At 40.1% G+C, this 23918-nt stretch overlaps 1 protein-coding gene across 1 annotated transcript in view; it reads left to right on the top strand.

Annotated features, from left to right (window-relative positions):
* b3glcta (beta 3-glucosyltransferase a) overlaps positions 1-6879 on the top strand; it is a 74767-nt gene extending 67888 nt beyond the window's left edge. The window contains exons 12-15 of the mRNA XM_022200148.2: positions 2634-2733; positions 3086-3205; positions 4037-4181; positions 6318-6879. Coding sequence (XP_022055840.2) covers positions 2634-2733; positions 3086-3205; positions 4037-4181; positions 6318-6485 — 533 coding nt within the window. The 3' untranslated portion in view covers positions 6486-6879. The remainder of the gene's footprint in view (positions 1-2633; positions 2734-3085; positions 3206-4036; positions 4182-6317) is intronic.
* The last annotated feature ends 17039 nt before the right edge of the window (positions 6880-23918 follow it).

Here is a 23918-nt window from a genome sequence, read left to right as displayed (position 1 = left end):
TTTTCCTGATATTTTCTTTCTGTATGTCAGAGCCTGGGGTCAAGGCAAAGAGATGATGTGTGCGTTCATTCACAGTTTGCATAAAGCCAAGCTTAAAAGCCTGCAGCTGGTGGTAACTTGGTTTAAAAAAGAAAAAAAAAATTGTCTGGCTTCTCAGACCTGTTCATTTGCAAAACTAAACATATTACCTAACCTGGGCTACCAAGACTTGGCTTACCTCTAAATTTGATCTCTTATACAAGAAAATGCCTTGGCTCTACTTCTCTCAACCAATAATTTATGTCAGTGTTTTTTAAGCCAGTGTTGGCAAATGCATTCTCACAGATCGTTTAGACGAAAGCGTCTCCTTCCCTTTAATTTTGACTTCCACTGCATGCCAGTATTTGTTTTTTGGTTTTACTTTTTTTGTTTTTCTTTTTACTTTTGGGAGACAACAGTCTAGCTTTGGCAGCAATCCACACTCCATCATCAAAGCAGGGAGATGTTCAGAGGTTTGGTAAACAGCCAGATACTGGAGCTACTGTCAGTGCATAATGTCAGTCAAACAGAGCTCATAATAGAATTTACACCTTGGAGTATGTACAGTAGATTGGCTTTGTACAGTGGTTTGCATCTGATGCCTAGAAATTGATTCTAAATGGGATTGGTGCTGCGGTAAACAAAACCATGACTCTAGAAAAGAAGCAGTAATAGAAATATGAACTGGAGTCAGCCACTTAGGAACTTAGAGCCACTGGCTGTGCAATAATCAGATAAACTTGCAATGAAATGATGTATGATTGAGGTCAAATGAAAAACAAGCAGTTTATCAGTCTCTCAGTAACCGATTCCCACATGATTCAGGACGAGCATCATTTATTTCCATTTGTTTTACTTACTTGTTTCTCTTCCTTTCCGCGGGCCTAAAGCTTTATGCTAATGATGGCTGAGAGCATCCTTGAAGTTAATCAACAGTCATCGGGCGTCAATGTGTCAGGAGTCTGTATTCATCACCGTTATACGTGCCTGTGCCCTTGGAGCCAAATGCTAAAACCACATCTACATGTAAACCCAAGAAAATGAAATACAGTATAAGCAGCTACAAGCAGATAGAATAATTCTGGAGGCTCCAATGATAACACAGACCTCATATACAATATATTCACTACGTTGCCTCTAAAAACAGCTTTGACTTGTTTTAAAGCTGTCTGCCGTTCCAAATAAATATTGACACTGGTGAAAACACACATCCTTACTTTATACAGGTATTTTGAAAATGGAAAAATAAAACTCAACAGTCTAAGGTTAAAAATTTAGATAGTCTGAGCAAGTGAGGGAAAGCATGATGCAAGACCTTGAAATGGGAAAGTGGCAAAGAAACTTTGTCAAGTAAATACACTGTTCGTGGTCAAGCGTCTTGTTCTTACATCCAACGTGCCAATGAAAAAGAAAAGTCATTTTGGAGTTCAAAGAGGAACTTTCTGTGTCATTATGTTGAAATAAAATGGAAGCTTTCTCTTTTGTGTGGACATTTTCGCATGAAACTTGCACAAGGAAACTGTTGTGTCTTTCCAGGCCCCTGAACATCACTAACCTCCTCCAAATGGAAATAAGATTACCAGGCTTGTATGGAGATCTGTCTCAAAAAGTGTGTTTTCAGATTTTATTCCTGTCAGTAGTTCAAGGTGTCCTTTCTTATTCTATATTCAGATACTCAGGAAAAAAAAACACCTTGGGTGCCTTATAAATAAAACAGTAAGGCCTCAGTATTCTTTGTGATGCTTGCCACCAGGGATTTCCACGTCTCAGCTCACAGCCCTGATGGTGTGCAGATATTTGGATTCTGATGGGTACATTTTTTTGGTTTCCTAGTCTTTGTTGCGTACTGCCACATCACTGTTTTTGTTTTCGGGAGCTGGCAGAACATTTTGTTCCATCTGGCCGTCATGTCAAACATGCCAGAGTAAAAGTTTGATCTTCCCAGCCCATCATGCCCAACTTACCTTATTATGTCTTTGAGATGTCAGAATGCAGGCAATGGTTTTCTGTCTGCTTCACAAAGCTCCAGAGGACACATCTTTGCATTGAAAAATCCAGAGAATATTTTATTTAAGGCTTGACTTAAAATGGTAAACCACTTTAAGCCATGGCCCTTTAAACGTGAGGTAGCATGTTTGACCTTTCGAGGTGTCCTTGAGCAGAATGCAGAACTGATGTTTGTTCACACTTTGTAACTTAGCATCCGTACCACTGTCACGTTAATGCACCCTTGCAAGCTGTGACCACAATGGTTACTTTCATTGCCTCCTCAAAGGCTGCTATCAAGAGAACCAAAAGCATAATTAGCAACTTAGCTTGAAAATAAAGCCTTAGGTCACTGTTTCTGTAGAATAATTGGGACTGTTGTTCGGCCTCCCCCTTCCTCTCACATTCATTTGTCTGAGTAAGATTAATGACTGCGATTTTTAGTTCCTGTTATCCCGTGTATGCATTTGTGTGTATGCAGGCATGCGCGCATGTAAATAACTGCTTATAACAAGTGGGTTTTTCTTCCTAACAGGGTCATTTATCTTTTTAACGCAGGATACAGCACATGGTCAATATGTGATTAAGTCCTACTGGGCATTCTATTGATAGCATGTCTCTGTTTTCAGGCCACTGCGGGAAAACGTTTGCAATCCTTCAAAGATTTCTGAGCAGCGCCGTCCCAAACACCAAGTGGCTGCTTGTTGTGGATGATGACACACTGATCAGGTGTGTTTTCATCATCGGCTGAGACATTCATGGTTTTAAATGCCACGCTTTTATTTGTCTCAAAGACATTTTTTCATGAATTTTCAAACAGATTCGGTCTCAGCCTTGAAAAAGTTTACACAGTGAAAGAGAGGAACACTTTGTTAAAATGACTTCCAGAGATATTTGTAAAGCTCAGCACACAAATTTACATCCAGCTGGCTTGACTTCCTGCCAGGTTGCGTTTCCCTGGATGTTTAATGACACCTGAGAGCTGTTATTTCAGCCTCTGAATGCTCAGTTTCATGTAGACACAGTCATGTGTGCATGACGATGATGAATGTGTGATGAACTTGATCGGTGCTTTCTGCAGCCTCCCCAGACTGCAGGTCTTGTTGAGCTGCTACGATCCCTCTGAACCGGTGTGTCTCGGGGAGAGGTACGGCTATGGCCTGAGCCAAGGCGGCTACAGCTACATCACTGGAGGTGGAGGGTGAGTTTTTTTTTTTGCAGCTCAAATGCTTTGGGAATAATGATGAAAGATACAGAGGCAGCAGGGAACTATAAAGTGTGTAATGAAAATCCTGTAATCTGTAATTTACAGATAAACCATTTCAATTCTGTTTAAAAGTGTGTTGCTCCCCTAAGGGAAATTTAATTCACAGGCTGCATTACAGTAGAGGGACTCAATAAAAGTGGAATAAATCACCGCAGAATACAGTCAAGAAACAGTCGTCAGCTGATAAGACGAGACAGGGAGTTGATGGGAAGTAAAACACTTTTTCTAATACACAACTAAGTTTCTTAAAGTGGACAAGCAGCGGATGTTGCATGTCATCTGTCAGTCCAGACTTATAACATTTCTATAGTACAGATTTTCACCCGATGAATCGTGAGCTGTTTGAGAAACTCTATTTAGGGACACGTCAGCTGCTATGACACTTTACAACACTACAGCTGCCAGTTTTCTCCAAGTGATGTCTTCTAAAAACAGTTTTGAGTGGCAATGAGCGATTTTTCTGGCAGCTTTAGTCTCATTTTTGTCATGTCTAATTGTTTCTCATTTCAAAGACGTGTCAATCATTGTTGTGCGGAGACGATTCACAGAAAAAAAAGCACATCTCACTCTCGGCTCAGTGTGGCGTTTCACTCTTTCTTCCGTTGCTCTCCCACTGGGTGAATAATAGACACACACTGACCCTTTTGATGATAGCTGGAAGATATACATATTTTCTGATGATTTCCAGCATGTTTTTTTGTAACTGATGCTTTGCAGTGCGGCTGAATCTGCTATGTTATGTGTCTGTTTGATGTGTCGCTGCAGTATGGTGTTCAGCAGGGAGGCTGTGGTCCGACTTCTTAACAGTGGGTGCAAGTGCTACAGCAATGATGCGCCGGATGACATGGTGCTGGGAATGTGCCTCAATGCTCTCGGACTTCCCGTCACGCACAGCCCTCTCTTCCACCAGGTTCTTTTCACATTTTTCTATTAAATTCTGTGTTTGTCTCGCTCTTTCTGTAATTATTTTTAACATACAGTGAGAAAAAAATGGGTTGTTAATGTTGTTTGTAAATGAAATATCATCTTGTGTATATTCTCATTCAGGTAATCTAAAAGCTTCACTAGAAGGGAAGCTTGCATCTCTTTTGGTTCCTTGGAGTCATTTTACCAGCTTGCTTCTTCAGTTCTGACTGATGGGGAGTTTTAGGTATTTATTCTCACCTCCAAATCACAGGGCTAATATCCCATTAATAACCTGAGACTCGCATGCCTTGAGGAGTAAATGGATGTGAAACTGCCGGATCAGGGACGACACGAGGTGTTAATGGTGGCTGAACTTCCTGGGGAGAGAGCTCAAGGCTGCATTATAAGTACCTGATAAGTGGTGTCATAGACTCCCTTCTCTGTTTAGAAGGGGCTGCTCCAGTTTAACATAGATGACTTCCTTTCCTGCTCTCTCACACCATTTGTCTGCTCAGTCCAGAAAATTTGTTCACCTAAAATAAAAAACTGGTTCACCCTGAGGATAAAACACCCTCAAATAAGCTGAGCAATGCTGTATATGCACTCCTATGCGGTGAGGAGTGCACAGACCGATATAAAGCGAAACTGAACGGCCTTTCCACGAAAACATGAACAAAAGAGTCAGCTACTCACAACAATTACACCTGCATTTAAAACACAAGAGTCTCACAGCCATTTCTAAACAAAGGATGGTCTATGGCCCCACTTACCAGGTGCTTATGGTGTCGTCTTGAGATGCCTCCCCAGAAAGTTTCACCGCCATTAGCACCTTGAGTCGTGCCTAATCTGGCAGGTTCGCAACCATTAACACCCTGCTGCGTGTCAGTCTGGAGTTGTTAATGGGCTATTAGCCATGTAATTTGGAAGTGACAAAACATGATATATCTAGAACTCCCAACCAGTCAATTAGGACTGAAGAAGCCTCTTGAATAAGAGGTGAAATGTCATGAAGCAAAGAGAGACGAAAAGATATCGAGTTGCCCTATACTATAGCTTTTAGCCTTGCCTTGCCACAGTATACAAAGACTGTAATTTTTTTTGGTTAATTTAAAAATCTCTCCAAGGCTGTTCAGCTGTAGAAAAGATTGTACTGAGAGGCAAATTATGCCTTTTGAGCAAAAAAAAAAAAAACTGTCAAAATGAATTCAGATTGTATTGTAGGTATTACAGATTCATCATCCACACACAAATAGAGGATTTTTATAGGTAGTGAACCCAACCAACTGATTACTGATATTCTAAACCCCTCACAGGTGCTTTTGCTTCTGGTTATGCTGCATTTAGGTCCTATCATAGATTCTATAATTACAAGAAGGGAAATGGGGAAAAGGAATCGTTTTAGACTGTATATATTCTGAGCCTGAGATAATGAGAATATCTGACAGACACATGCAAAAACACCTACAGATTTACGCAGGCATCCAGATTTACTAACCTTTTCAGGTTATATTAGGTTGGGTGCAGCTGAGCTCTCCGAAAAATCTCTGTCGTAATTATAATGTGGATGTTGACATGAAGAGTATTTACAAACCCAAAACTGGTAATTACATCAACTCGTACACAAATGCGGCGTCATATGGAGGCTGAAGTCGCACAGAGATATGCTGGGTGAAATCACCAAAATCTGAGTAGAAATAATAGTAATTTTTTGTGTGGTTTTCACATCAGATATTTTGACTTGGAATGGTAGGAACTGCACAGGTGTTTCTGTTGACATTAATGAGCGGCGTGTACATTACCAGGACTGAAGCAGCCAAAAAGAATTCATTATTTTTTATTTGCACCTGCAATTTTCCCAGTTGGTGTAGCTTCTCTCATTTTAACAAAACCACAAAAGAGTAATTAGGATGTTAAGTTTTTACACACACCTGTTAGCAGTTGTACCACCTGTGTAAGTGCACATCATGACTGTGCAGGACCTTTATTAATAAGACATCATAAGCATCAGTTTGTCTGTTTTCCGCATTCAGCATCTGTACATTAACTTTCATGCCTTTGCTCTCGCTTTCTGCAGCACTTGCACGCAGTCTCCTGTGACTGCTTCCAAATATAAATTACTGTGCTTAATCTTACCCTTCAGGCCCGCCCAGAGGACTATGCCGGGGACTTCTTAGCTCACCAGGTGCCCATCTCTTTCCATAAACACTGGAACATTGACCCCGTTGCTGTTTTCAACAAATGGCTTAAGGATGACTTGAGGGCAAAAACTTCAGATGAACTTAGTAAGAGCGCAAAAACGGAGTTATAATACTTTTTAGCACACAACTGGCCTGTATGAATATATATGTATGTACAGAGTGTGTGTGTGACTGTGTGTGCGCGTGCGTGCGTGTCATGGAAATATTATCTATTCGGAGATGTAAATGTTTTTTGTACCGTTGATGTTGAACTGTTATTAAGAGGGACCATGTGAGCGTGTGTCCATGACTTCAAATCTGAGTGTTTTCATGACTGAGCTGCATGTTGGGGTTAATTTTGGAATATATGAATATAATGTGTGTATATTTATATCATATGAATAATCCAATACCTTACAGAGGAGCATATCTTTTTCTCTGGGAGATACTGTGTCTTTTAAAAATTATCACTAATGCTGTACAATGTGCTCTATTTTGTCATAAAAGTATGAATATTTGAAAATGTTTTGCTTTCAGATTTCTTTGGAGACCTATTACTGGATTTAGTGTGGGCCATTAATGTATAAATAATGAAGTTGCTAAAGGTTAATTGAGGCTAAGACTTAGATGGTGAAACTACCGTATGAGTAGGCTGTTTGGTGCAGCTACAAAGCAGCATTAAAGCTCTCTAAAGCATGCTGAAGGTTATAATTGCTCCTAAAATGTGTCCAACATGTAGGTTTTAAAAGGGTCCCTCCTGGTACACAGGCGGATATATGTCTTACCTTCACTTTAATCTCACCTCAGCACCCACATTACGTTTTCTTTTTCTTGCCCAAACCATCTGTTTCTCAAAGGGTCGCTTTGACCTCAAACAGCACCACAGGAACAAATAAAAAAGCAGGTGAAATTTCATGGGCATTCTTTCTTGTAAAACATTACCTGATATCCTGCAGCATGAAGCTGAAATAGGTTTGTATCAGCATTAATGCCAATTTTTCATTTTCCCCTTTTCTATGTCTCTAAGATAATTAATTGGCAGACTCAGTAATTTCCTGACCATTTTTAAAGGTCTTTTCAGAGACCTTGAATCTCAGTTGAAGAATTAAACATTTCCTCTTTGGGCTGTTTCCCGTCTTGAAAAATTAATTTGCTGCTGTAAAGCTTCATTCTCCAAAAATTGGAAGTGACTGCTGCGTCGTAATGGCCACAAAAGCTTTGGAGAACCTGTGGATCATGAAAGGCTTGATATTAATTACGCTCAACAAATGAAATGTCTTAATAGTGGAAAACTCATTAGTGTCTTTCTGAAATACGTTTTGTAAAACAGGAGATGTTGCTCATCGTGCAGATCTTGTCAGCATTGTGGTGCTAAATTTACACTGTCCTAATAGCACAGTGGGCTGGTTGCGAGTTCACGGAAAGTCTAATAGCTTCAGGCATTTGAAGCAGAGCAATAACTCAAGTAGACATCCCCTAACACACCTATGAATTGTAACCTATTTGCAGGAAGCGAATTAAATTCCTTGTGGGACTCACCCACACATGGAGTGATGAGTGGTGGTAAGACAGTACTTTACACTGAACTAAATCCTTGGTGGAATTCAAAATGGCATGTCTGAATTGTAGCAAAGAACTTGAAAAAATCCTGAGCTTGTGAACACACACCAACCCCTGAAGAAAACTGACCGTGAATTTGAAAAAGTCTATGCATTTTTAAAAAGTCATGTTTTATTCTTTGCGTACACGTATGATTACACTGTCTGTGGATTTAATGGTCAAAGTGAGGGTGTAAATGCTGCTTCAGGATCTCTCTACGCCGCCAAGCTTCCCCCTCTGAAGGGAAAATACTGAATTCTTTATGTTTTATGCTTTATATTTATAATGGAATCATATCAAATGCCTTCTGTATCTTTGAACTGTGAACTCCCCTGCAGAAATTTCAAGTTTTTACTGGGAGAAAAACTGCATGTCTTCAATGTCCTCAGTGGTAAGAGCTGCACAGGCATCGTATTTGACCTTTCCGACAGTGCTAGTTGCTTGTCTGTGAGATGTAGGCGAGAAAAATGAGTCTTGAATTTATGTGAAATTTAATCGTAAGTACAACCTGCATGCAGATGTGCATCCAAGTCCACACCCACTGTTCTTGTCTGAATTGGTCACAAGTAGCTAATGCAATCACTGCTTAGTTATTAAGACGCCTATGCGATGATATATTAAATCATCAGCTTTGAAACTGTGACCACAGAGGGTTAAGTTGAGAGCAACAGAAAGTAAATGGCACTTTGCAGACACTTTGTGCACCTTTTTATCTTTATTTTACCTCTCATTCAGTTCCTTGTAAAGAAAGTTTGTCTTGTCATCACCTTTCAGTCTCGCTGTACCTTTTGTAAGCGAAGGGTCACGGCCAAATTATTCATAGAGCTTTATTTGAATTTTTATTCAAATTTTCCATTCACAAATGTCTTTTTTCCATTTGTGAGCTGTAAGAGTTGAGACTTGAGAGAGCAGTTGGAGGGTGTTGAGTTTTCAGTCAGGGGCTGAACATGAGTGCGTTTTTTTTTTTTTTCCTCTGAGGATTCGCTGTGACCATAAGAGGCTCCAAAGTGGAGCAGATGACAAGAGCTGCCGCAGTCAGTGCCATCTCGAATCTCTGTCACCGGCGTCTCAGCCGAGGCTTTTGTCGTCGCTCACTTTTCTCACTTGTTGCCAAACCGTTTTCCCTCCCTTGAGTGGGACAACAGTGACTGCAAAGATCTCTTTAGCTAGACAATTATGAGACTCGAGCTGTAGGAACTTCTCTCGGCTGCAGTGAGTGAGTGTCACATGCAAAGTGCCGTGTACAGTACAGTCCAATGTGAATATTTAAACATTTTTGTCATGCAAATGCTCTGGATTGGCTCTGTAGGGTTGGGACAAATATCTTACGATGGATTTCCATGAAATTTCATGCAGATTCTTATCTTGAATCCTAATGAATCCCCTGACACTTGCAGTAATAATGACATTCCCATCAGCCTCAGCTGCACATTGTATTAAGCACTTCATAGCAAATGTTCGAAGCACAGAACAAAGATGATGAACGTGTTAAAGATTATAGGCTACCTGCTAAATATTACCACTTTCACATATTAATATGCTGCCATTAGTATTCAGCTCAGAGCATCGCTGTCCACCTGTCCATTCATCTTAACCAGACAGCTAAGCTTTTGCCACACTGCTTTGTAAATTACAAGGACACATTTGCTTTCAAACTGAGCTATCTAAATTATATGAAGGCATATTTCTGTATTGTGTGTAAAAAAAAAAAAAAAACTTCTGTGGATAATTTAAATTTTCTTCCTTTTTCATTTATACTTGCGGGTCATCAAGTGGCACATGTTAATAACATAAATGTAGTTTGTGCCAAAGTGAATCTTTTTACATAATTCCAGGCTGCTAGAAAGGTCAGGCTAAGAGTGCAAAGGCATTCATTTATACTGTAACATCATCATATTTTAATGTTTTCTCATTAATGAGACCGCTGACTCTTAAACTCCCACCTCTGTGTCTCTCATGCACACACACACACACACACACACACACACACACACACACACACACACACACACACACACACACACACACACACACACACACACACACACACACACACGCACGCACGCACAGAGCCAGGAATTAGTCAATTTTATACGTCTGGTGTGTTATATAGTTTGGAATTTATAGACACAGACACAGGCGTCTTATACAGATGTCTGAAATCTCATTTTATCCGAGGAACATTTTACTGACACCATGAGCATAAATTAGATTCTACTGATTATAACCATTTTGCATTCAGAAGGTGTTCCTCAGCAGGAGTCATCTCTTCACTTGTCTGTTCAGAGTAAGAAAAGCACAATGATAATGAATGTTGACATGTTGTTTCCTCTATATGTATACTTCCACTGTTCTCTGTAAGGGTAATATGATTTTACCTGTACATTTTAGCTCCTCAGAACAAACTGTCAAATTGTCATTTTGAGCTTGAGAACAATCTTTTTGAAAAAGGCATTACAGAAAATGTTAAATTTGTGGAGATGTGCAGGTTGCAGTGGAAGCCACGCCAAGGACAAGTGTTGAAAGTCAAAATGCTACCGACTCTTAACCATCAGTTATGCAAGATTGGTTTTATAGCGAGTCCAGTAGTAAAATAAATAGTATGCTGTCATTGTGTCAGGCTACTGATACGGATTAAAAAATTTCTGAATACTTACCATCCGCCAGCTGCCTATTTCAAGAGAAGATTAGATTAGATCAAATAAACTTTATTGCCCTTGCTGAGGAAATTTGTCTCAGACATGGAAGTCACAGCAGCAAGGACACAGAAAAAAGCTGAAGAAAACCGTAACGCAGTGCATGACAGAATCATGGCATGTCACACAAAAATTGTAATAAAAAACCTTGACCAATTACTGTAAATAGCCAGTTGTCATGAATAAATAATAGAAAGCAAGAAAAGAAAGGAAGGGACAGGAATGTGATGCTTGTGTTTGTGTCTGGAGACTCTGACCATCATTCCGAGTTAATCAGTTTTATTGACAGGGGAACAACATGCTGCATGTCTCTGCTCAGGCTGCACAACGGGACACTGTATCATCTGCCTGGTGGAGAGAGATTGTGTTAGCTGTCCGAGATGTAAGTGGAGTGTACCAATACATTTATTCATTGTGTGTGTATTTTTAATGTCTGATATATTAAAGCTGCAGTAGGCAGAAATCTAGAAAACGGTAGAATTGTAAAATATGCAGCCCTCGTCCTGCAACTTTACTCCCTCCCCACTGATGGTCTGCAGTCAACAGATTGTTAGAATGGAGAGCAGCGAGGAATATAAAAAAATTATGATGCTAAAAGGTGCTGCTACACCAAATGATGCTGGGAGAAATCTGTTAATCATGTGTGAATATATTTATCTTACTGATCAATGCAGCTGCTTATTTCTAAAATGACCTATAGAATAATGGATTTTCTATCAGCTACAGTACCAGCAGCGTAAACAGACTTGGCAGCAGATCAGGACCAAACATAAAAACATATTTATGTCATTTCTGCTTCACCAGCTGAATACATATCGGGGTCTGTTGCAATGCAGTGTGTGATACTGTAACTACAGGGAATTATGTAGTTACATAATGAGATTATTGGCATACAGCTCAACATGTTTGCAGATAGAACATATTCCCTCAGTTGACAATCCGAATCACTTCTAGAGAGCTTCCAGGAAATTATTCGGATGAAGGGAAACGCTTCTTTCAGACGATTTAAATGCAAAATTCTGAACATGACGTGCTCCAGACAAGGTTAGCTTCACAACATAAGCAACAGATTGAAAGAGAGCCACCTTCATGACACTGGAAACTGACCTAAACTAACCTTATTAAACCACTAGTTTTCCCAAGTAAAAACCCTCTATCTTTCTCACTTTGTTGTCATGTATTCTGTTTCACCAGATCAGTGATAAGCCCTGTGATTGGCTGAAATCTCCCATCATTGATTAGATGTTCTAAAGCCTGAAAATAAAGTCAGCAAGGGGTGCAGAGGTCTAGTTTCCTCTTAGATGTCTTAAATTACATTTTGTTGACGGATTGGTGTGAAATTTCTGCCCATTTAAGCTCACAAAAATACTGCCTACCCAAGCTTTAAGAAAATCAAGTGAACAGCAAAAAATGTATCACAAAAATACAGGTAAGAATAGACCCCTAAATCGCTCTTTACTGTATGTGTTAATTCCTTTCATGAGATGGACATTGATATGAGCAGTACAGGTGGACCTGCAGGCTTCACACTGTTGCAGTTAATGTTGAAATTCCACAGAGTTTGGAGACGAACACGAGAAAGATTTTTCAAAAGAATGGTCAAAACTGAGGCTGCAGAGGCTGAGCCTGACTTCTCTTCCTTTACAGTGAAAACTGCTGCAGTATTTCACATAATGCAATTCAACAGAATCTTTTATTACACCCCTGCAACCTTCTCTCATCTTTCAAATGTCATGGCCCCAGTTTATCTTACAGATACTCTCTCTCCAACCTAACTCAAATAAATACATAAAATTAGGACATTATTTGCTCATGAAGCTCCCTTCACAGAAAATATTAATATTGTTTGTCTTTATGGCACAAACACTGATTGTTACTTGTGAAATCAGTGGACTGCTTAATTTATGTTCTATTGTACTCAGTTTATTTTTTTCTGAGAGGAAATGAATATTCGTTTTTTATTTTACATTTTTTTTTGCAGGCATTAGAGAAAGAAGGATGGGGACAAGTTTGACAGGAGGTCTGTTGGGTTGAGGGAAAGTTTGAACTTTAACAAGCTTATTTTGTTAAGTCAGAAAAGAGTGGGAGCACTTGATTATGTGAGGTTTCACCGCTGGCTCCTGAAATGTATGAGCTGCACGTACTGTATGGGGGTGTGACATGGCTGCAGGATTAGGGGAGAGTTTCTTATTACTGTCATAGTGGAAAATGTGCACTCGGATTTTCCCTCAGCAGTAAAACCTGAGAAGTAGCAGCAGGCTGTCTCACCTCTTCTACTGCAGTCTATAGAGTATAACATATGTTTGTTGTATTACTGTGCACTGGACAACCATTGCACATTCATGCATGATGTCAGTATGACACTGTCCAAATTTGATCCAGCTGAATGCTTTAGGAGCCATGGACACCTCTGCTGCACAACTTTAATTCCAAGAGCGCTGTCTTTGACTGAGTCAGATCAAACCAGCCAGCATGTGTTAGAATACTGCTCAACTCTGTTCTGCTTTCAAAGCATAAACATCCAGTAAGCATGAAAATGGCAAAACATCTCGACGTACAGGTACCTCGGTGTTGCAACTGCTCAATGAAACACAGTACGATGAACTACACAGAATTCCTCCCACACATGTTAACCCTCATTTATCTTTGAGGCACAGAAAGAGAAAATGGCCACCTGTTCACTTTCATCTCTGCATGAAATGTAATTAATTTGAGAGGTGTAGATAAGTCACCGGAGCATGAGCTCAATAAGTCGCATGTATAGTCTCTGCACCAGTTCATTTTTTTATTTCTGGGTTGCACTGTGGGAAACAGCCATCTGAATTTTGTGCTGAATGTTTCATTAGAGTGTAACACACTATAAGCTGAGCCTATCTGTCTTCTTAATCATTAGTAAGGTGGCAGTGGTGACAAAATATTACTTTATTCTTTCGTGGTCAACTGTGAGACTTTGGTCTTTTTCTCAGAGGGTTTGACTAATCACCTCCTGTGTGCTTAGGTGACCTCACCATATGCCAGTATTGCAATTTACAAAACAGGACAAGCTACGCAGCTTCATTTGTAAATGCAACTGTACTTCGGCCACATGGATGCTGTGTTGTAAAAAAAAAAAAAAAACGTTAAAGTACCCAGTACACAAGATTTGTGTAAATGACACTGTGGGCTTTTAAATATTTAGTCATGAGAGATAAAGGCCAATTTTGTTAAGTTTGTTCTATATAACCATATTTACCTTTATTCTTCTCCAATTCATTTTGAACATCAAAGATTCTGACTTTTCCTTGATGTTGAAGGTTAAAAAAGGAATACTGAATGAATTTCAGAAAAGTTTATAAACCCCCAATGGCAAGTTGTTGGTAAAGTAAAAGAAATCAAAAATTATTGCTGTCTCTCTCTGGTTTATCTGCCCATAAACTCAAAAAAGACCAACACAGTTATTTTTTTATAGACTTATATATCGATCAGGCGCCATAATAAAACCCCTAACAAGGGAAGTGGTTGACATTGATCCTCTCATTCTGTTGCAATGTTCTGCTGGGAAACTTTGACTCCTAGCATTCATGTGGAGTTACTTTGATGTTTACCACCCACCTATCACCTACATGCCCTGCTACACCACAAATACTGCTCAGAAATGACTCTAGGACAACAATAAAGAGGTCAACATGTTGAATTGGCCTCCAAACTCCCCAAATCTCAGTCTGGCTGAGCCTGAATTGGATGCACTGGAACAAACACGATCCACGGATGCCCGAATCAGCAACTAACAAGACCCAGAGGATCCATTACCGATGTCTGCTGAGAAACACCGCAGGACGCCTCCAGAGGTCCGTTTTGGGAGCACCAGGGGGACCTACGTAATATTAGGTAAGTGGTTTGGAAAATTATCTTTCCTCTGCAAAAATGTACCACTGGAAGCCTTGTCTTGCCATTCGTATAATGCTATAGCTCTGATTGGCATTCAAAGTCTCAACCAAGCTCCACAATAAAAAAAAATCTGTTTGAATAGCACATAAATGATTAATTGTTTTTGTTTGTGAGGACGTTTGTAATGAATGTTTTAGACCAGGTGAGTAACAATGCCTTGAACTTGTGACCTGATAGCTCTGTAGCAGGAAAAATATGGCGGGTTGAGAAGCATGGGAGAGCAGTTTGATGCAACATGCATTTTAATGAGATGATTTTATGTTCGAGTACCCAGGAAGACTTCCAAAGATGAAATCTTTTAAAACTGCTAATTAGGTTTGGCTGCAACCAGCGACTGTTATGGGCTTGTTGGTGTTTACTGTTGTCTTACGGTTTTTCACAACACGCGCCAGGCTACACTCTTTTAGCAGTTGTTAATTTGTGAATATGCACAGCGATTCACGGCACCATACAGGGAAAATAAACCTCGTGAATGCTTCCTCTCCTGCTCTGTATGTTAACAACTGTTGGCAAATAAGAAGCAGCATGCCGACTGAGGAGCCATGTCTTTGATTCACACTTGATCTCCTGCCTGGTGTGGTTCTGAATAAATCACAATAGTGGTCATTTTAGTAAAATTTAAGTGTTTTAGGAGTCTTTCATTATCTTTGTTTCATGTTCTGGTTAAATTATGGAAAAGTTGCAGTCTAGATTAATATGTTTTTCATATATGCAACTTTATGGGCTCTTTCATCCAGAGCGGTTACAAGTGCATATTTTTTTTTTTAGCTTTGGAAGTGCCAGTGGGAATTAAACCACTAAATCTTGTACCAGTAATATGCTCAGCCCACTAAACTAATAGAAAACCACATACACCCAGAATGCTGCACTGCGAGAAAAAAAAGGCTTAATCAAGATCCTTGAGAATTCTTGAGGAGTGAAGTTTTTTATTTTATTAATTAACTGGACTGAAAGAGCTGTATTTGTGCTTTACATTACGAAGGTAGAAGATCAAGTTTCTTTGCCAAGCACCTGTGGTGAGACAATTAAGAGAGACATGCTGATCTTTATATTTTTCTGCTTTTAATGAGGCCAGGTCAGTTTTTAGCCTCTTTGTACTTTGACTGATCACAGTCCTCTCGTAATAACAAATGGCACAAGTCAGTGACAGAAACAAGTGGTTGAACAGTTTGGAGTGAAAACATTGTTTCCCTGAAGGGTTTGCATCTCCACTTCCACCATATGACGAATATGAAACAATAATTATAGCGAATCCTCAAGCGTGTTTGAAATTTTAATCGGGGCAATGAAACCTGTCAGTGGTTGCTGTGGCTGTATAATTCCTCTACAGGCACGATGCCTACAAGAAAAACAGCTAACAGAGACAGACTCACTCACAGTTCTTTGTGCCTTGTCAGTGTTGCAGTAGCTCAGGATGCAGAGAGATAAATTCACTGTAATTCAGTTTACCTCTACTTATCAGCTCAGTATTTCTTTAATAATGTGCCCCGGTTGCAACTGATATCACTTAAATTGCCGTTAGTGTTGCAAAATCTTTATTCGTGTCCTTTATTTTAGCTCTGGCCACACAAAAATCATGTAAATTCATGCAGCAGTGACGAGGCAGAGTGCATAAACTTTCAACAGATCTGTGCGAAGAAAAAAGAGGAAATGTAATCAGGCGTGACATTTAAAGCAGAATGGAGTTGTGTTGTTTCATCCGTCCTCTCCGTGCAGGGACTTTCCACTTTTGTTTTATGCAGTAATCTCACTCTGCTTAATCATCATTCTCAGTTCAGTTTGCTTGCCTGTTTCAAGTCAAAGATGTGTTTGTGTTTGATTTCCAGGCACTTTGATATACTTTGGTAAAATTGCAGTCTAGATGCTAGTGACTGTTCGGCTTACTTAACCACAGCGATGCCTTGTGTTGTCATCTGCATGCTAATGTGCTCACGGTGCCAGTGCTAACATGCTGATGTTTTATTTTTTGTTTGTTTGTCATGTTCATCATTTAGTATGTTTGCATGCTGACATTTTCCAATTAGCACTAAACATTTAGTACAGGTGAGACTAATGGGAATGCTGTAAGCTTTGCGGGTATTTAGTCATAAACATAGAAGTCTTGGAAAATTAAATCGCTTGCAATTAAAGCGTTTGTTCAACAGGAACCATTGGATTGGTTGGTATTCTCTCACTTATCTATTGTAAGGTCTTCATTTCATCATGTGAAGTGCCCTGAGGTGGCTTTATATTGTGAACAGGCGCTATATAAATTCAACTGAATTGATTTGAATTGGGGCTGTACTGTGGGATAGTGGTTAGCACTTTCGCCTTGCAGCAAGAAGATCCCTGGTTCGAGTCCCGGCCTGAGCCTGGGATCTTTCTGCATGGAGTTTGCATGTTCTCCCTGTGCATGCGTGGGTTTTCTCCGGGCACTCTGGCTTCCTCCCACAGTCCAAAAATATGCTGAGGTTAATTGATCACTCTAAATGGTCCGTAGGTGTGAATGTGAGTGTGAGTGTTCGTCTGTATCCTGTGACAGACTGGCGACCTGTCCAGGGAGTGCCCTGCCTTCGCCTGAGTCAGCTGGGATAGACTCCAGCACCCTCCGTGACCCTAGTGAGGATAAAGCGGTGTATAGAGAATGGATGGATGGATGATTTGAATTGAAATTTTGTTAACAATTTTTTTCTGATGATGGACCTAAATGAAAAGGGAGGAAATTAAGACATTAATATTTTGAAAATCTATTTGTGCTAACCAGCTCACAATTATTTGCACATATATGTTAATGTTACCACTTAGTTTAGCTCACAAAATTAGCAGAAAACACAGAGAACCACTGAGGCAGACAGGAGTGTTGTTAGTTTTGCATATATTTATCTGAAGCATTGCTATGAATCTTTGTAGAGTTGTGTCCCCCTAAAACTGAGAAAACACCAGTCTGTCCCCACAATATATAGTTGAAAATATGTTAAGGATGTTCTCCTTTAAAGACCTCTCTCAGTGGACATGTCTGTTGCTATATACTGCGATATTTTCAGTTTGTTTACTTTCTTAAGGAAAACTGAAATGCAGGATTTTGGAGAAACTCTAACAAATCTGCTGAAGTCCTGTTTCTTGCCCAGAGCCGGCTGATGTCAGATTCCTTCCTCTGACTTTAACAAACACCCACGGCATCACACAGCAGCAAAAAACAATAAGCGCCTCTTTAAATTGAGACTGATGTGCACATTTACATGCAGCGGTAACTTCGTGAACACAGGATCTGAGGCTAAATGATGATCCCACAGGTCAGCAGTTCCACACAGAATCCAGGTTTCTAAGGTGGATTTATTTGTATTAAAAAACTTCTCTGGATGCATCCTGAGCTCCATCAGAGCGGTCAAAATGTTCTTTTTTTAAATCAAGATAAGCCTTCATGATGCGTGCAATCACATTTCCGTGCTTACATGGTGCAGTTATAGAGGTGAACTTTATGGCAGCTCAAGTAAACTGGGTCTCCCAGATGCAAAGTGGGAGGAAAACCACAGTTAAAGATTCATCCTGAGGGAAAATATGTGCTGTGCCAAATCCTTCAGCATTTCAGTTACTGGTTATTGAGACATTTCACAAAAAACACAACCTCAAGGTTTAGCTCGAGAAAAGGTCAAAAGGTTGCTAAAATCTGGAGACTTAATCCTACTAAAGTTCAGGACAGATCTGGTCAGCTGACAAACTACCATCCTTAGAGCCACACAACAAGGCTAAAACTCTTACACCAGTCTTGATGGACCATTTTGCTTCCTGTCATTTGCTCACCTCAGTGCATAAACAGAACAGTGAACGTAAAAGTTCAGACGCAACTAAGCATGTCCTTATTGCTTATGTTAACCTTCTCATCCAGACATGATTGCTTCGCCGGAGTTATAAAAGATTTTTATTGCACCGTAGTCACCTGTGGGCTGAGAGGCTTCGTGGTCTGCTCAGTATTTAAAGCGTTATTAAAAAACATTGCAGCTGTAATTAGCAGTGCCTTCGATTGCGTTAATGGGAGAGGATATTGTACTGTTAGAAAATGTGGGATGACTAATACAGCAAGATATATGAAGACTAGAAAAATGGCTTTGCTTTATTTGCTTTGGTAAAATTGAATTACACATCATGGTCATGAGTAATAGCAGCACTATAAGCGCTGTGGGAGAATTAAGGATATATTGTGTATAATAAGATGTAATTTGTCTGCATTAGTGCCCCTACAAATGTACTCTGTGTGGATGAAAGTCTCGCTTAATGTTTTTAGTCTGGATTCGAGATGTGTAGTCACTGATAGAGGCTTTGACCAATTTGGTTATGCCAGACAAATTGTTATAAAACACAAAATGGTGATGCATATTCCTGCAGTTAATGATTTGATATCCTTCATCCTTTAAATCTGTACTCACTAATCAAATTAAGAGACGACCAGAGGACAAATTCCACAGTTTACAGAGAGAGAGCGGCTTATTTAGATGCTCAGACAGATGTTTGTGTGTTTTCAGTAGCCTGTCAGTCAGAGGCAACACTGCATTATATCTTATTAACAGTCCGTGACTTTGACGGTGTCTGCGATGCCTTTCCAACACCCAGAGGAGTGTTGACAGGCAGGCTTATCATATAAAGGTATATGTGGCAGATTGGATCGCCTGTTTGAATCTTCAGCTGCTGGAGATGCAATATTGTAAGTTATGTGATGCCCAAGAATAACCTTATTCCAAAATTGATTTGATAAGATCTTGTCATTTTGAGAGATATTTCTGCAGCAGGCTCATAACTTGGATCCGTGTTGTCTTGTGTTGTGTTATATTTCCAGAGGAGCCGGTTTTTGATGAAATGAAAGATTAACAAGCGGCCTTACCGTGTGCTTTTGTGCCAGGCCTGGACTCGCTGTCCCTCCTGGGGGAGATTAAAAGGTAGAGGACAGATTGAAATCAGACAGAGCGGGGATGATGAATTGAAGCATCAGTTGCAGGAAAATGATACACAAAACTCACCTCTGCTTTCCCATAGAGGCCTAACAGCGAGGCTGTTCATGCTGATGGCAGATGTTCGAGCGGCTATCTAGCTTTCATATCCGTGTCCATTCTCTCTGTAAACTCATATTAATTTAGTGTAATTTGAACGGAGCAGTCGGTAAGAATCACAGAGCCGTCATAACTACAACAAAAACATCAAGGTCACACACAGATCAGATGCAGTAATCACAGATTGTGGTAATTAAACCAGAAGTAATGAAATGAGCACAATAGCAGTGAGGCGGCAACATTCCATCATCTTTGAAGTTTACAGTAAACTGATGCTCAGGGTCAGTCGATATACAGAATGAACACGGTTGAATTCTTTCGACAGTGTTTGTAATCACTCACCCAAATAACATTGCATTAACGGTTTGACATGACTTAGTAGCACAAAAGAATGGGTGGGGGGAGCAAATTGGAAAGATCTGTCATACGGTATGCTCACACATATGAAAGTAATGCGTTTATCGCTGCCTACTCTGTGGATTTGCAAAACAGGATTCATGTTTTTCATTAAGAACAGTGCTGTCACAAATGCACCTGAAGCTACAAAACTGACTTATTATGCTTCCTTTTAGGGCTTGACCACAAGTTTCTGTGATAAATAGACAGAATATTTTCACATCGAGTGAATCGCTGCCTCCTAAAAGCCAACAATGAAAGGCTAAAGCTACAAGTTTCACACAAGACACCTCAAGGCTACTCCATTGTGTGTGGAATGCCGACCGCCGAAAATGCAGTCAAACGAGACAGGTGTTAGTCTCTCAATGTTCTGACCAGCAAGTGGCAGCAGGTTTTGTTGCTAAAGTGGAAAGAAAAACCCATTAAAGTCCTCTTTAGCCGTGCAGAGCACTGGGGCTGCAGCATGCCGTGCATGGTATGCCAAGTCGCTAGCTGTGCATAAAGGCAAATCATTGCTGTGGGTGAAGCTGCCAGCTCCTGATTTGAACTTAAGTCAATTATAACTCGTTTATCTAAATAATATATTGTATTTTTATTGAGCATCATCTGTTGTCCTTCCTTGCTTTTCTCCAGTGTGAATATCAGGAGAATTTGTCTTTGTCCACCGGGTTTTTACAGAGCCTGCATTATAATGTGTGAGATCATCATTACTGTGGTTTCAGCGGTTTTAGTTACTTCCTAAATGTAGCTTTTTAGAGTCATTTATTATTTTTATCTCGTAAAATCTCTGCTCATGTACAAATAGTTTCATATGCATGATGTGCACATTAAACATGTCTCTTGCTATGTTGGCATTAGAGTCCATAACGAAGGTGAGTAGCTTTAACAACACACCAGAGATGATATTAATGAAGTATACGCCGAGCTTTTGCAGCCTCGATTAAAATAAAAAAAAACATCTGGCTGCAGAGGAGAATCCCTGCAAAGTCAGACAATGAGCATTTGTCAGCTCACAGAGTAGAACCTAATTGAAAAGCAAAATACAAACATTTAGGAAAAGCAATGGCTCTATTCAGTGAAGTTTGCCCTCTCATCCGTTCAGTGTCCTTCGGCATTAAGCATTCAGAGTCTGGGTTTTAAAAACAAGAGTACTGTGTTCATTTTACTGATGATACATGAGTTCTGGACATAAACAGTTGGCTGTCTTTTGGAGCTGTCAGCTCTCCAAGTGAGTCTGTGGAGACGGATCAAAAGTCAGTGATTAAAAGTCGTGTTTTAGCCCTTAAGATGTTGGTATAAGAGATTATAGTGGCGTCTTTACACTTTCTTAGATCCTGTATGCAAATCATATAGGGACTAGTATACTTTCCATCTGTCTGAACACCATTAGTTGCATCGAGCAGCTGTTTGTCAGAATTAAAGCCATACATAAATCTCAGGCCTTTCCAAGAAACGCTTGAAATTCTTGACTAGTCTTTATGCATATCTGCTCTCACCTCGCTTCTTATTTTCCTCCTCTGCAGTAACAACATCACCTGCTGTTTTCATGCTTCTCTCCAAAATGCCTCTAATAATGCCAGGTTTCTTTCAGTCAACTCTAATTAGCCAAACAACTTTAATGACATTTTTTGTTTCTCATGCTTGATTGTAATTCAAAGTACGAGGCTCGGCTGTGCGCAGCTTTATAACTGCAGTTTGAAAAGCTCATATTCCAAAAATAAAGACAAGCCTGATACATAATCCATCTTTGCTGACATTATCCATCCATTACAGGCCAGTGGCACCAAAATGTCGCTGTGTGTCCTTTTTCAAATACTTAGCAGAGCTCACTGAAGCTGCACAGCTTATCTGTGGCCCCATCAATATTGTTTGTAGAATTGTACAGCACAGCCCAAACCAAGCAGTCAAAGCAGCCCTGCAAGACATCACAGCTTTGATCCATCATCCTGCCCTATGCCAACCCACTCTGCATGGGGCGAAAGATCAGTTTTTCTGTAACTCAAATGTTTCAAAAGCAGACCTATGTTCTACATTTAAACAGCCGGAGCATGATTCAAGGGTCATCCTGCCTAAATCTGACAGCTGTGGGGGCAAGTTCTGAGCTGAAATCTTTCATATTATTACCAGAAAATCTCTCAATATGGAGTTGCTGCAGGAGGTATCAGCAGCCACAGAATACGCCGAAAAAATGCCAAGGCGGTATTGAACCTGCAACCCTCAAGAGCAAAGTGAAGCATGACTTACTTTGAAGAAGATGTGGCTAATGTGATTATACGCATGTCTGTGTGGGTCACGGCTTTCACAGCTGGTTTATGAAATCTCTTTTTAATTGGTTAGCACACTTTCATCTCAGCTGAAAACTACCTGCATGTGCATCAAAGCGCTGCCATGTGACAGTCATCCACATCCTCCTTTATCCTGCTTTTTTCTCTGTTCCTTGAAGAAACCAAAAAGGAGCACTTGGATCAGGTCAGAGCTTGTGCTGCTGAGTTATGCAACTGCTTTGAATTTTGTCTTTCCTTTGTGCCGTGGCACTGATGTGTTATTGCATTGTTGTGTATGGATTTATCACCACAGCCAATAAGCTGCAGGAACACCTCACTGACTTCAGAAAAAAACCACACACAGACAGGAAAACATCTCTCCCTAAGAGTAATCATAAATTTGATTACATTGCATGGGTGTTATGTTTTATTCAAGTCGAACACATGCTGGTTGTATCAGAATGCCCCAGATATTTTGATGCACATGCTATTTATGATAAGCAACTCTAAAATATGTTTTGTGATGTTTTCTCTTGCGGAGCACCTGATGCTCTATAAATCAGCAGAACCGGAGACCTCGGCTGTCATTGTGACAAGCCCTGGTGTGTGCATACAGTTGACAAAGCAATTTTGTTGTTCTCGTCTGGCTAGTGCTCTTGGGCATTCTATCATCTTGAATCAGTAACATGCTCGTCCTGGGTGCTAAAACAGTGACGTCTGAGGAGCTGATGTCCAGCCATTGAACACTCTCTGCTCACATCAACAGCTGTGGCTCTCTGAGGCTTTTGGTTTGCATATTACAAAGATCTTTCTCAAAAATCAACACAATCGTTATAGTGTTACCTTTGACACATCTATTTGAACCATGGAGGGTACAGGCGAGTGAGAAAATGAAGAAGAAAGTGTCTGAGTAAAGTGTTGTGTCACCAGAACAGCTTTATTGCACCTTCTAAAAGTCTCTGGATCGCTGCTCAAATGACAAAAACATCAAAAGAGGTATTCCCTCATTTGGTGTTTTGATCATGGCGGTAGACAGTAGTGTCTAACATGTTGGTCTAACATGTCTTTAAGGTGGTCACATCATTTGAGATTTGGTCCCTGAAGGCCACGGCATCATTTTCATACTCATCAAAGGATTCAGTGACCTCCCGTGCCCCGATGAAGACACTGGCATCCTAGAAAAGACCAATCCTATCATGATAATCATAAAAGAGCACCTTTGTATTGATTTTCAGTGACTCTTCTTTCTGGGGTGGCAAAAAAAATGCCCCACAAAGCATAACAGAGCAACTGTAGGGGTCAAAGGTTGAGGTTTTTCCTTTAATTTGTCTCCCATTTATAAAACAGATATTTGAAGCTCAACTGTAAACTAAGTAAAAAATCAAGTCCTGTCAAACTATAACAATATGTGCACTAATATTTTCTTGCTCATCTCTTTGAAAATCATTCTCGACTGCATTTCAACGTTTTGTCTTTTCCACTCTAATCATGTTCTTTGACGCCATCTGCTGGATCCTCATCAAAACCTTTCCTCGTTCCACTCGCTGTACTTGGCTCTACAGCACACATCCTACTGTGGTTGTGTTTGCTCATATTCTATGTGCAGATAATAGGCCGCTCTTCCATAATGTATTGTTTCAGGCAAAGTTGCAGTGGAGATG

This window comes from Acanthochromis polyacanthus, chromosome 13 (assembly GCF_021347895.1).
Source record: "Acanthochromis polyacanthus isolate Apoly-LR-REF ecotype Palm Island chromosome 13, KAUST_Apoly_ChrSc, whole genome shotgun sequence".
Taxonomy (NCBI): domain Eukaryota; kingdom Metazoa; phylum Chordata; class Actinopteri; family Pomacentridae; genus Acanthochromis; species Acanthochromis polyacanthus.
The sequence above is the reverse complement of the archived record's forward strand: the minus strand, read 5'-3'. Positions and strand labels throughout refer to the sequence as shown.